The sequence below is a fragment of the Rousettus aegyptiacus genome, unplaced genomic scaffold, assembly GCF_014176215.1.
Source record: "Rousettus aegyptiacus isolate mRouAeg1 unplaced genomic scaffold, mRouAeg1.p scaffold_m13_p_9, whole genome shotgun sequence".
In the NCBI taxonomy this organism is placed as follows: domain Eukaryota; kingdom Metazoa; phylum Chordata; class Mammalia; order Chiroptera; family Pteropodidae; genus Rousettus; species Rousettus aegyptiacus.
Genome location: NW_023416312.1, coordinates 4,101,787 through 4,116,485, shown reverse-complemented (window position 1 = coordinate 4,116,485; position 14,699 = coordinate 4,101,787). Strand labels below are relative to the sequence as shown.

The 14,699-nt window shown below is 39.8% G+C and overlaps 2 protein-coding genes across 2 annotated transcripts in view; both read left to right on the top strand.

Moving 5' to 3' along the window:
* Window positions 1-4,064, top strand: part of PIR (pirin) — an 82,787-nt gene extending 78,723 nt beyond the window's left edge. The window contains exon 10 of the mRNA XM_016118979.2: window positions 3,751-4,064. Coding sequence (XP_015974465.2) covers window positions 3,751-3,866 — 116 coding nt within the window. The 3' untranslated portion in view covers window positions 3,867-4,064. The remainder of the gene's footprint in view (window positions 1-3,750) is intronic.
* A 186-nt stretch (window positions 4,065-4,250) lies between these two features.
* VEGFD (vascular endothelial growth factor D) overlaps window positions 4,251-14,699 on the top strand; it is a 35,714-nt gene continuing 25,265 nt past the window's right edge. Inside the window, exon 1 of the mRNA XM_016118963.2 lies at window positions 4,251-4,989. Coding sequence (XP_015974449.2) covers window positions 4,900-4,989 — 90 coding nt within the window. The 5' untranslated portion in view covers window positions 4,251-4,899. The remainder of the gene's footprint in view (window positions 4,990-14,699) is intronic.

Here is a 14,699-nt window from a genome sequence, read left to right as displayed (position 1 = left end):
GGGTAGCATTTAATCGATTACTAGGATTGGTCGAAATGCTTTCCAAAAATTAACTCATTTAATCTTCGAAACACCCTTAGGTGGTAGATACTCTCATCCTCCTTTTCCAAATGAGGAAGTGGAGGTGCAGAGGTTTACTGGCTTGCCCATGGCCACATAGCTGGAATCATACTCTGACTGTCTGGTTTCCGACCACTGCCCCTTCTCCCCTACCCTGCCCACCCCCGCCTCGTGCCATGCCAATTGCCCTTCACTCTGCCCTGTGGCTTCTTGATGGGACACAATTGTTGGCAGTGGAGCTGGGACTCGAACCCTAACTCTTGACCCCATGTTTTGTGCTCTCTCCACTATAGCAAGGTTATTTTTTTTTTAATTTTTTCTTGGTAAACTTATACAAGTTTTATTACTGGGGAGGGAGTTTAAAGGTTTAATTAGAGAAGAGACGAAAACTATAGTTTGAAAGAGGATTTATGGAATCACATGTAAGTATCAAATGATTTTCTTGTTTATAACCCTTATAGTTGATCAATTAAAAACATGGTTTCTGAGGGTATGATATATAACATGGCTACGATAGTTAATAATACTATATTACATATTCAAAAGTTGCTAAGAGAATAAATCTTAAATGTTCTCATTATGAGAAAAAAATTGTATAACTCTGTGTGGTGATGGATGTTAACTAGACTTATCATGGTGACCACTTCCTAATATATACAAATATCAAATCATCATGTTGTATACTTGAAACTAATATAGTGTATGCCTATTGTTACCTCAATTAAAAAAATAAATTCGATAATATAGTATCCAAAAAAAAAAAAGACATGAGAAAAAGCAGAAAACCCCAAAACATATGCCTTCTGGTTTCATTTTCTCCTTCTTGAGGATTTAAGGAGATGAGCTTACTCAACTGGGCTCTCAAGGCCTCCCAGCTGCCCTTGTTTCTCACGGCGTGGTCCATCGACCAGCAGCATCAGCATCACTTGAGAGACAGACAGTTAGAAATGCAGTCTCAAACCCTACTCCAGACCCCCTGAATCAGAATATACATTTTAATAAGATTCCCAGATGATTCATGTGCACACTCTAAATTGAGAAGCGTGGTAGAATACCCCAGGAAAGTGTCAAAATTGAAGCCCGGAAGTGCACTGTTTCTACAGGAAAATAATGAAGAGATAGGAGAGGAGCTGTGCAAGTCCAGACGACAGCAAATTAATGACATGCTGGAAATGGGTCCCTGGCTCAGTTCCTGCTCTCATTTTCTGAGTTCCATTCCCTGTCCTCTGTGTGTCCTTGAAAAAGTTGGCTTCTCCAGGGTGCCCTCTTGGATTTATTATTTATTTCACATATGAGGGCTCTCTCATTCTTTCCTACCTGATATAGTCCAAATCTTCATCTCCAGATAAAATTTCTCTCATGAGCCACAGATCCATATTTCCAACAATGTACCGAGCACCTCTGCTGGGAAGCCATTTTATTGTTTCCAGTACCTTCGTGTCAGAATATGCAGAACTGCACTCCTTTCTCTCCCCACAGCCTCCATGTCCTGCATCTTAATTACCCTTAGCCATTCTACCATCAACTTGGCCTCCCAGGCCAGACATCTTTCCTACCCTGATGCCAAAGTCTTCTTCAAAAACTACAAATTAGGTCACGTTGCTGTCTACTTATTAACCCTTCAGCAATTCCTGATCACGTGCAGAATTACGTCTAAACTTCTTCTGTGGATGGAGTCCAAAGCCTAGAGGAGTCTTGCCTCTTCCTACATATCTGCTCTCCCTTTGTTTTTCCTTTTTCGATCCCTCTGTTCAATAATGTGCCCCCATCCTCAATTTCTCCAGCATGCTAATCGCGAAAATGCCTTTCCTCCATATATGCCTGTTCAGATGCCACCTCCTTTGTGCATCCTTTCCTGTACCTTTCCTTCACTTTCTGTACTGATTCCATAAGTTTTATAAACTTGTATCTTTCCATATATAACATTGTTTGTAATAATTTGTTTTTATATCTGTCTGTGTAATAGATTTGATGTCCTTGGGAGAAGAGCCTGTCATTTGTTTCTAGCTCCTAGCATAATGTTTGTCCTTTAATAGGCACTCAGTTAATACTTGGTAGATAGGTAGTTGAATGAATGAATGAATGGATGGAATGGACGGATGCATGGATGGATGGATGGATGGATGGATGGATGGATGGATGGATGCATGGATGCATGGATGGATGGATGCATGGATGGATGGATGGATGGATGGATGGATGGATGGATGGATGGATGGATGAATTTAGATGCTTTTTTTTGTTGTTTTCTCTTTGTAAGACCATCCTATTCCCTACAACCTCCCAAAAGGCTGGAACAACATCAAAGCATATTATGCTATGCTTTCCTTCTCAAATGTTAAACTAAAGTGAACTTTGAATCTCTGCCGATATGCTAACAATGGTTAAGAAGTTCGAATGTGTGATTTCCTCTCAGTCACACGGTTATATTTTAATCCAGGTCTCTCAGAGCAAGTTCCTTAGAGGAGGAACTTTAAAAAAAAAAAAAAAAGGAATGTCAGTAATCTGTGCAGAGTGGTAGAAGAAATATACTGAATGGACCAATCTGTCAGCTGCTTTTGAGACATTGCCAATGCCGCAGAGGAGCCGGCCTTGTTTATCCTACGATGTGTGAAGAAAAGGGAAGCAGTAGACACTCTGCCTCCTGGTGCATCAGGGGAGGACTTCTACACTCTTAGCAAAACCAGAATTCAAACCTAGGAATTAGACGAAGGGACCAACAAACTCTGACCCGGGGACTAAATCTACCACTGCGTGTTTTTGTAAAGAAAGTTTTATTGGAACACAGCCATGCCTGTTCACTTTTGTATCGTCTATGGCTCCTTTCTCGCTTCGGCGGAAGAGCTGGGTAGTTGAGATAGACTTTCCGACCACAAAATCTAAAATATATACTGTCTGGCCCTTTATAGAAGAATGTCGCTAGCCCCTAGTGAATCCCAAATATACTTTCTTGACTTGAAATTTTTGTAATCGCCTGTCTATTGTCAATGAACTGCTACTAATTTTCAAAAATGACTTAGACCCCTCATGTAAGTACACAGTCTGATATACTGTATAGATGCCAAAATAGATGAGATTTGCCAGTTCTTTGTATCAGATTGGTTCAGTTCTTGACATCACCTAGTACTATAAAACTAATGACTACAGTAGATCTTAAAAGTTCTCATCACAAGATAAAAATTTGGTAACTATATTTGGTGGTGGATATTAACTAGACTTATTGTAGTAATTGTTTCACAGTATATACTAATATAAAATCATTATGTTATACATCCGAAACTAATATAATCTTGTATGGCAATTATATCTCAGAAAAAATAAGGAAGGAAAAAAATCCTAACAAATACAAAAATGGTTGTAATAGAACCAAATCTAAGAATATTTTGAATAAAGGTATTGCCGTTGTTGATGACAGCCTGCAATGGACGAGTGACATGCAATCGCCCTCATTTATGTGAATTTGGTCTTTATAATCACATACAATCCTAGTCACTAGGATTGTATAATCACAGACAATCCTAGTCAAGAAACTTGTGTGACAGTCCTTGGGGATTGGACGCTGTGAAAATAACCTTTTATTGTTCAGATATGCCTGGATTTGTTTTAACTACAGAAACACATACCATTTCTAGTGGTAGAAGAAAATATTGTCGTCACCTAGAACTTTCTGAATGTCTCTTTCTGCCTTAGGTCCATTTGTGATGAACACCAATAAAGAGATTTCTCAGGCCATTCTTGATTTCAGAAATGCAAAAAATGGGTTTGAAAGAGCCAAAACCTGGAAATCAAAGATTGGAAACCAGTGAAGAGCACAAGAGCAGGTCTCAGTGCTTTCTAGAATGTTGCTACTCGTGGCATCCATCCACCCAACATGTTGAATTCCAAAGCTGATTTAGCCAATCCTTCTGAAGAATTCCACACTAAAGTGATAACATAGTTTTTATAGCAATGCACGTGAGAGATTTCCTGGCACATGCAAATAAACCTAATTGTTGCTTCTTTAAGTCAGTTTTCTTCATTTTGACCCAAGTTACTAAGCTTCTGTTAAGTCATTTTGCATATGTTTGTTCTTTATGTATTTGTGGATATTTTGTTACCTTTGTGCATATGGGAGATTTTTAAAGCATATTTATTTGATTGCTTTTGATGTGTCACTGGTACTTGACTGTGAGCATCCAAAGTCCCTTCCTGAGCAAGGCAATTTGGATATGACAGTCATGCCTGTGTATAGGGGTTTCACGTTACAGGTTATCTGCGTTAAAATAACAGCAGCCCTGAGCGTTTGAGTCAGTTTTTAAAACGGCCCTGCTATTGGTAGGGACACCACAGGATTACAGCCAAGACTCCCCTGCATTTTCTGCCAAAATCTGTGTCAGATTTAAGACACATGCTTCTGCAAGCTTCCATGAGGGTTATGAAAAAAGTTGGAATTCGGAATTGGGTTCCAGCTTTTCTGTAGCTGCAAACATTGGTGGCCTCACCACCTCTTTACAAAGCAGCTAGAACCTGGGGTATAGGGTGGAGAGAATTTTTTTAAATTTTCTGGACATGAAATGGATTTAATGTGCTTTTTCATTGCAAGTGGAAGATATGTCGATCTCTTGATTGTTTTTGGAGCATGAGAACATTTAAAAGTTTTTCATCTCTCTCCCCCCATAAGATTGTACCTTGACTAATTGAAGTCGTTTCATTGGATTTCGATCACAACTGATTATCTGTTTTTCCACGTGAAATCTTGGGGTTGCAAAACTTTCCTTCTGGAGAATGCCTTTTGAAACAGTTTTCTCTAGCTGCCTGATGTCAACTTCTTGGTGATCAGTGGATATTAAAATATTCAAAATGTACAGACAGTGGGCACTGGTGAATATTTTCATGATGTTTTATCTGCAGTTGGTGCAGGGCTCCAGTTATGAACATGGACCAGTGAAGGTAGGTGAGCTTCATGTGTAATATGATGTAGATTTTTTTTTATTGTTTTATACAGAGGACTTTCTTTTCTTGCATCCTCCATTTGTTAATGAGTGTTCTGTTTCTTAGGTTTATTGTGAGTCTTGCTATGAGTGTTTGAAAATGATGAGAGATTGGTTTAAAGATGTAATAGAACATGAATGAACATTTGGAATCTTTTCCGATAGGCAGGTTTCCCCTTAATTATATATGCAGGTGGCACAGTGATTTTTTTTAATGAAGTACTGACTTGTCTCTGTGACACAGATAACTTGGTGGACCATTTATTTTCAGGTTGTTTGCGAGCAGCAAACATTAGTTAATTTAGTTTAGTTAGTTAATTTCTTATGTAAATTGAAAATTATGTGCTTTCTACAGACCTTTTCTATCTGTTTCTCCAAATTACCCATCGCTTCCATCTAGAAACATGTAATCGAATCTTTGATTCTATGAGCAAGCATCAGATAGAGCCCAATAAATTGGCAATAATGAAAAAAAAAATTTACCTGGGATGTTACTGACTAAAGCAATATTTCACCCAATTTTATGTATTTCATAGATTATATTTTTTAACCTTTTATTTTGAAAATGATTCTGATATAATTATTTTGACCGAAGTGGTGCTAAATCATTACTGATTTAGGACTTTCTGGCCATGAACAATCAAATGTAGACTTAAGTTTTTGTAGCTGTCGTTAGGACATGCATTTTCACCAGGGGTGATAGCGCCCCCAACAGGGGAAAATTGGTTCTTGGGGCTGAAAAAAGTTATGCTTGTTATGTTTAAAGCACAGATGTACATACAGTACATAAGCAGATATACAGTATTTCTGGAAAGGGTCAGCTCTGTATTAGGAGGGACTCACGTTGTTCAGCAGTCTACACGTTTCTAACGTTCCAATTTCCAAATGTACTTGGGAGAAAGAGATCGTAGTCATTCGACTCCACTTCATTTCCACCAGCTTGGGAATTGGATCCCAGTGCCAGATGACACGTGAAAAGGAATCCAATTTTGAGCCTATGTAACAGAAGAAAAAAAAATCTGACTTATTTGAAGCAAGTAAGACTTTGCAGGCTGTTCTTTTTTTTTTTTTAAGTACACAAAACTCAGGTTTACATGTGCTGGGTTCATGGAGTTTGTGCTTCCCCCCCCCCCCAGTTTTATTGCATGGAGTTTTAAAATGTTTCCATTGTACTTTGAAAACATCAATTTATTTGATGGGGCAAGAAGAAACTGTGAATTCTAGGAAATAAGTACTTTTCTTGAGATTGTTCAGCCCTTTTAAAGAGCACAGACACCAAGAATTCTTTAGGCGTCTTGGGTACAGAGTGGTTTTAAATGTTTCGAATTTACTGCTAACGCATAAGCGTATCAAACAGAGGAGTGGATGAAAGCAGTTGAATTTACATGTGACAGAAAACGTGTCCTTACACATGGAAGATGCTGCATTATATGTTTAGCAGTACTATTAGTGATTTTCTTCAGATATATCCAAATTTCCTTTAAAAAGTAAAGCTACAGATATTGAGCTTATGTCCACCCAAACCTCAGCTTCATTAAATAGTTCTGATGCAAAGGAAAGGTTGCCTGTAGTTAAACAGGAATTTTCTGAGTGGTGAGGGGAGGGATAAAAAGGTTTATCATATTGATGGTTGTACTTTGCTTTTCCCCCCAATTTTTTCTTAGGAGAAAAATCTAAGGAGAAATATGTTTCTTAGTGTTAATGTTCCTCTTGTTTGAATTAGAATTTAGTATGAAAGCGTATTCAGGATGGTAGTAGCTTAGACACTGAGACACGAATTTTATTTTTTTGCTTTTCGAGATGAGTATATTTCACTATTATAAGATGTTTTCGGGGTCCTCCTCAGTAGTAGGTCCATGAGTAGGTTCTTCTCTCTACTCTCCCTCTTCTGACCACCCCTTTTCCAGAATGGATGATGATGTCAATCTATCCCTAGGGTACCCTTCCCCTACAGTCCTCACTTTCTAGCCTTGAACAGTCTCTTGTTTTTTCAGGTTACACTAGCATAGCCTCTACTAAGTTATATGAGTCCGTGAACATTTTTTCTACAGCAGCCATGCAAACAGCTACTAATACCCCGGATAATTGTGCTTAGTGTCATTTGAGTGTAAGACATCCTAATTTCTTTTTTATTATTATTAAAAAATTATTGGGGTGACATTGATTGATAAAATCAAGTAAGTTTCAAGTGTACAATTCAACAGTATGTCATATATATTGCATTGTGTGTTCGCCACCCAAAGTTAAATTTCCTTCCGTCACCAAATATTTGATCCCTTTTACCCCTATCTGCCTCTCCCCTCCCCCTTTCCCTTTGGCAATCACTCATCCACTGTCCGTGTCTATGAGTCTCTGTCATATTTGTTTGTTGCTTTCAGTTTATATCCTACATGAGTGAAATCATATGGTTTTCAACTTTTTCTGACTTATTTTACTTAACATGATAATCTCAAGATCCACCCACGTTGTCACAAATTGCAGTATTTCTCTTGTGCCTGAAAAATATTTCGTCGTATATATGTACCACAGCTTCTTTATCCAGTCATCTACATAGGACACTTTGATTGCTTCCATGTCCTGGCCACCGTGAATAATGCTGCTTTGAACATTGGAGTGCATAGATCTTTGCAGATAAATGTTTTCAGGTATTTGGAGTAAATATGAGGCACCCTGATTTCATCAGTTTTGCCATATGTACTTGGGAAAGATGTTTGGAGTCAGCGGTGCATGGAATTTGTGAACTGATATAAATCTATTTAAAAAGCTCAACTCACGTCTACTGTATATACTGCTTAGCTGCTAAGTTTCTCAATATAAGCAGAACATGTTTTCTTCTAACCCAACACGTAATCTTTTTAAAATATGTATATTTCAATTAGACTTGACATTCCATATTATTTTATATTAGTTTCAGGCATACAGCATAGTGGTGACACATTTACATAATCAATGAACTGATCTCCCGGAGTCTAGTACCCACCTGGCACCATATGCAGTTATTGCAATATTGTTGATTATATTCCCTATACTGTATGTCCCTGTGACTGCGTTGTAACTACCAATTTGTACTTCTTAATCTCTTCCCTTTTCCACCGAGTCCCTCGGCACTCCCCCCATCTGCAATGCCTGGTCTTGACTCACTAATATAATCAGATTAACCGTCTAGACATGGGGTTTATTTCTGTAGCTCGTTTATACAGTTGAGATAGTCATACACAGCTGCGCAGAGTGTACACTGCACAACTCTTGGAAGCTCTGTCCACAGAGACTCACATCTGTATGTGACAGCCCTGAGTGAAATAGAGTAGATACTCTGGGCGTTTGGCAAATAAATACCTGCATCCTCACTAACTTATCATTTACATTGGCTTTCTAGCCAGCACTATTTCTGGGTTTTTTTTTTTTTTTTGATAAGCCATTAGGGGAATCCATCCTCCATAAATCTTTTCAAAGTCATTGATACAGACATATCAATAAAGGGATAAAGGAATAATTCCAGGTCATGGTAGGCTCTTCCAACACTTTTCTGGCAAAATTTATTTCCTTCTCCCCCATACTACCTTTTAGCCCCCTCTTTCTTAACTGGTGGAAGAATATCTGGATGTTAGAGTCATTCAAACCCAGCGTAAGACCGGAATTAAGTCCAGGATCCACAAGAATGTGGGAGACCTCTAATTTTGATGAGAACCACGAAGCTGACAAGACTTGTTAACCTTTGTGTCATTTGCCTTTTCCTGAAATTGTCTCTAACGCGAGCTTAATAGCCAGGAGTGGGTGCATCTTCCATCTCTAAGTCCAGGAAGCAGCCCCGCCCCACTGTCCTCCCTATTCCCACTACCAAAGTCATGCACAGGAAGTCCATTGACTTTGTCGTTAGGTCAAATGAGCTGTTGTCTACTTTTCTATCAAGCAAAATCCTTGGCATAAAAGACATTTGAAACTTTTTCCATTAATTTCTTCATTTAGGATCATGTAGTCGAATGTGTTGAATTATATGCTTCTTCTATATGTAGACCCATTCAATTCTAGTCAGTCACTTTTAACTGGTTATTGAGACTTTTATATCAGTATAGCATATTACTGGTATTTGGCATATAATAGAACCACCTGTATCTTGTATATTGAATGTAGTACTTCTTTATATGACTTATTTTTAATTTCAAAATCCTGATTTGGGCTTGTGGATAAACCTTTACTATAGACCCCTAAGAGCTCTAGAAAAAAAAAATAATAGTATTAAAGCTGAATGTTGAATGCATTTCATTACGGAAGCCCTCTTAGGACAGGCTTATAAAGACAATTTATGAAATGAAAATATAGTATTCGGACACAGGGATGTTTCCATGTAGATCTTGATGTAATAAGATCTGGAATTCCTGGGCACATTGATCTACAATTAGTCAGAGGAACTAGAGAAATAGAGACACAAGTGACAATAAAATTGTTTCTGAGCACATTTCTAACCTCATGTCTTTCCTACCACTTGAGATTAGTGGAGAGGGTAGGAAACTATCATTGGGATGTCATCAAGATGAGGCAAGATGAGACATTTCTTCTTAGGTTGCCTTTATGGTGGTAAGTCCACTTTTCTCTCTCTTGCCACTAGTTCTTATAGTCTCTACTAAGATCCTAGGACATTATAAAGCAAAGATCATGAAAAGCAAAGATCATCACAACCACATCATGAAAGCCTTGAGTGGTTGTGATGTCCTAGTTCAAAAAGGATCTCCCTTGCCTCTCGTCAGAATTTTCCAGTATTCGACAATTCATTTTTCTGTGGAGCACCTACTATGTCTCGATGCTAGGAATGCAGCAGGAAGTAAGGCAATATTTCAACTCTCATGGAATTTACAGTATGGCAAGTGGAGGCAGGCAATACACAGATCTAACAGGTCAGGGGTGATAGGTGCCATGAGGAAAATCAATCAGGAGGAAGAGACAGAGAGTGATGGGTGAGGGAGACTTCTCTGGTTCGGTTTTGTATGTGCAGACCCCTGCAGGAAGTGAGGGAGGCAGAGGCCACCACTGTACAGTGGCCGTGGTGGATCGAGGGTTTGGGTATTAGCCAGCAGACCAGTAGGGAGAGTCATTGAGATTGGAGAAGTAGCCAGGGTAGATCATGTACAGTGTGGTCGTGTTATCAGAGAACTTTGGAGCCACTGAAATTTGAATTGTATATCATTTTCATGCATCGAGAAATCTTTTTTTCATTTGTTCCAGTGATTTAAAATGTAAAAACTAATTCTTAGCTCATAGGCCATACAAAAAGAGGCTGCATGCTGGATCTGGCCCATAGATCATAGTTTGCCAACTTTGATCTATATCATTACACTGTTTAATCCTCTTCATAGTGGAGTTACTCTCCACTAAAATGAAAGCTTTTGAGAACAGGAGCTTTTCATTGTCATGTTCAGTGTCTCAGTCTTCTAGTACAAAAGCCTGCAATAGAGTGAATACTGAAAAAAAGTATCTGTTGACTGACTGATGGACTACGCGTCTAGAATTTTGAGATACCCAAGTTATGAACTACTGCATTAAATAATCTACTCTCATCATGGTGTGTCTGATTTCATTTTGTTTTTTTTTTTTTAATTCTAAGTCATTTCTTATAAGGCAGTATATTTACCCTAGCCTATTTTCCTGTGGGGCTTAGAGAAGATTTGGGTGGAGGCGTCAAAGAATCCTCTAGTGTCATTCCAGCCTCGAACTATTCTATAAGGCGTTCACTTCTAGGAGCCAGTTTTAGAAGGAAGTCACCTTAGCCTACTATTCCAGCCTGGTGGTCACGGAGAGATAGGCAACGCGGCATCTGGCCACACAGCAGATCTGATTAAAACTTGGACACCTTGATGATTTCCTTCATCTTTGATATCCTTGAGAAGCGCTATCTATGTTTTCATTGTACACTGGCTGGTTTGTGAAGACGTGGTAAATTATGGCAAAGTACACTGGTCAGACACTTTATCAGTCAGGCAAGGTCAGGGTATGCTACAATAACAAACAGAGATGCCTCCATGTAGATCCAAATCTTTGGGGCTCACAAACAACAGAGTTGTATTTATTGTTCATACCACATGACCATCCTGGGTCTTCCAGAATCAACACCATGTCGGGATGAAAGTGGCTGAGCATCCACATCTCCAATGTCATTTAATCAGCATAACAGAGGGAAGGAGAGCCCTGGAGAGTCTCACCCTGGGAGTTAAATGCTCAGGTTCAGAAGTGACATACCTCACTTTTGGTCACAGCACCTTGACTCACCGCACCATCAACCACAAGGGGCCAAGAAAGGCAATCCTTCCATGTGCTCAGAAGGTAGAAAGCTGGAAATATTTGATGAAGAGTATTAATGAGTAACGCATACAATTTTGGTCACTTCTAAATGTTTCTGAACATTCCTTTGAGATGAGAAACAGTCATGGGTGGACGCTAGGATAGAATTGCTAAAGGGAGACACTCATGGTTATTTCTGCTGCTCAGGAGGCTCCTTCTCCCTGAAAAGGGAAAACTAGATTCAGTTCAGTAAACATTTGTGGAATGTCTCTCATGCGCCAAGCACATGAGTGGAAGTGATGTTTTTTATAAACTAAAGAGGTCTTAGTTACTTGCATGTCTAACCAACGGCCAAGGAGTCAAATTTGGCCTGTGGAGAGGCTAATTTTAATACCTAAAACTTTAAGTAATAATTTACCTTTCTATAATGTCTCTGTCATTCATCGTTCCCTAAATAATTACAACACTCACATGTTAGAGAAAAGTATTGCTTTCCTGAAATCTAGGTTTGGCTAAAATTATTTCTGGATAAAGTGACATGTGTTGAATATTGCTATGGCAAATATTTTGTTGTTGCATACTGTTTTGTTCTCCAGAGAGTTAGAAAGTGTGTAATTTTGATTGAATGAATATCCTGAGTTCATCCTCAATAAGAGACTCACTCAAAAGGGCAGAGTGGGATGAAAAAGTAATAGCAGCTTTTTTGATGGTGTACTTGGTTCACAACTACACTGTCGCAGCAAGACTGGGGATCACTGGGCATCTTAAACAGTGGAGAGGATGCTGGCGAGGCAGAGGAGAAGGAGAGCAGTGGATGTCGGAGATGGGACCACTGCATCTTTAGGAAGAAAGGTGAAAGGAGGCATATTAGGCCAACTGCCAAGTGGCACAGCAGGGCTGCCTTGTAAAAAAGATGAGTAAGTTTTGCATAAAGATCCTCTGCTCATCAGTGGATTATGTTGCCTTAGGCCAAACCAGGGCTGTAGCAGTTAATTACTGCCACAACGATGCTGTTTAATGAAACAGTCCAAAATTCAGTAGCTTTGAACGTCAATAATCTATTCTCATTTATGTTTCCGGGGGTCAGCTGGGAGTCAAGGCTCAAGCCATAAGTCGAGTGTGGATCTCTGCCCCACACGTCTCTCCTCCGCCTTGGATCAGTGGGCAGGTGCTTGCCATGGTGGTAGAAATGTGGAGAGAGCTGTGTAGTCATAAGTACCTTTGGGTCCACTGCTTGTGTCATATCTTGTACTGCCCGGTTGATCAAAGCAGGTCACCTGGCCCAACATCAGCAGGCTGAGAAATAGACTTCTTTCCTTAGGGCAGTGGCAGGGGTGGGGTGGGGGGGAGGCAGTGCAATTGTTTTTAACAATTTCCTCATTACCATAAAGGCTTTGGGTTGTTTCCTTAGACATTGGGCCTTGATCTTTGAGGTCAGCGATAAAGAGACTGTAACTTAGGAGTTACTCTTGGGGTTATTCAGAGCATCTTTTTAGAGTTTTGCCACTCAAGCGCATCTCACACTCATGTGCCCCTCCATTTCCAAGCACAAATGCATCATCATAAAGGAGCGGAGGCATCTGAATAGAGCAGGGATTTAAAACACGTAAAAGGGGGCAGGGCATAGTCATCTTCCCAAATGCTAGACAACTTGCCACCAACAATAGCCATCAAAGTGGAGGGTGAGGAGGTTCCCGGCATATTGGCCCTGTAGTATCCCATTAAAATACCCAGACAGCGATGCACACACACTCACAGAAATGCATGCATGCATGTGTATGCATGTAACTGCACTGCACATGCATGCATGTCACACGCACACATTCCTTGTGTTTGTAGATTCTTTTCTTAGTTTTATTAAACACCTTAGGTTTCTTGTATATGTGCATTTAAATATAAGACTACATAAGCTAAAAAGCTACTGGTAGCAAGAGGCCTCCTAAATGGCCAGGTTTGTGGATTTCAGGGAAATGAGATTAGTCCCTTGGTTGGTTCCAGCTGAGCGAGCAGCTGCACCAGCCCTGGCCACAGCAGTCATTATTAGCAAGTGCCCTCAGTTGGTACGCTCCATACTATTAGGTACCATCTATTGTGGGTAAGGCCAGACCCTAATAACAAAAGACAAAGGTTTAAGAAGTGGATCATTTGTTTTCCTTCATCCATCTAGAAAGATACATGTAAAGCCTGAGCAGATGCTTTAAAATTGGCCTTTCATCTGAAAATACTCTTAAGGACTATTGAGTGGGGGGGGGGGAAGGCGAGGGAGGGAAGAAAGAAAAGGAAGAAGGGAGGGGAGGGGAGGGGAGGAGAGGAAAAGGAAAAGGTTGTCCTTGATTTACTCTGGAAAAGTTTTTCTCTTTTTAATTTTTACGTACTCTTATTAGAGTTGCCCCATCTTGCTCTTTTCAAACTCACCTCTCTGACCCCATCAGACAGCCCTGTGAACCCCAGCGCAGGACCAAATGCCCTGCCCCTCAGAAAGGAAAGAAAAGAAAGGAACTTTATGGCCTGTGTACTCTGTATCCAACCCTTTCCCTGCACATGATCTCAGGCAGCCTCCATACCAGTTCTATGAGGTGAGTATTATCAGCCTTGCTATCTATAAATGAGGAAGCCGAGGTTTAAGGAAGTTCAAAAATTAACTCTCAGCCAAATAGCTAAAAGGGAGCAGTGCCTGGCTTTAAAGCCAGCTTAGTTTATTTTTTTAAGTTGTTATATGGTAAAATTAACATTTTCCCCTTTTTTATGTATGGTTCTATGAATTTTAACACATGCATGGATGTGTGTAACTACCACCACAATCAAGATACAGAAAAAAATTCATTTATGCCACCCTTTTATAGTCATACTCTCGCTCCAACTTCTGGCAACCTTTGATCTGTTCTCCATCACTAGCGTTTTGTTTTGTTTTGTTTTGTTTTGTTTTGAAAGTGTCATAAATGGAATCGTACAGTATGTAACCTTTTGAGATTGGCTTCTTTCACTCCCGATGCCTTTGAGATCCATCCAAGCTGCTGCGCACACCACAGCTCGTGCTTTTTTATTGCTGAGTGGTGTTACATGGGGTGCATGTAGCACAGTTTGCTTAACCGTTCACCCGCTGAATGACATGTGGGTCGTTTCCAAGTTTTTGGCTATTACAAAGAAAGCCAAACTATAAACATTCATGTAAAGGTTTTTGTGCGAACATAAGACCTCATTTATCAAGGATAAACTCCCAGGAGTGGGACTGCAAGGTCATATGGTGAGTGTATGTTGAACTTTATAAGAAATTGTCAACACATTTTCCAGAGTCCCGTGCCATGCAAAGCCAGATTTAGACATTTCAGATTCATGCGCTCTGCTCTCCCAATCAGCTGTCTGTCCAGATGATGGAGTGGTTTACGTATCAAGCAA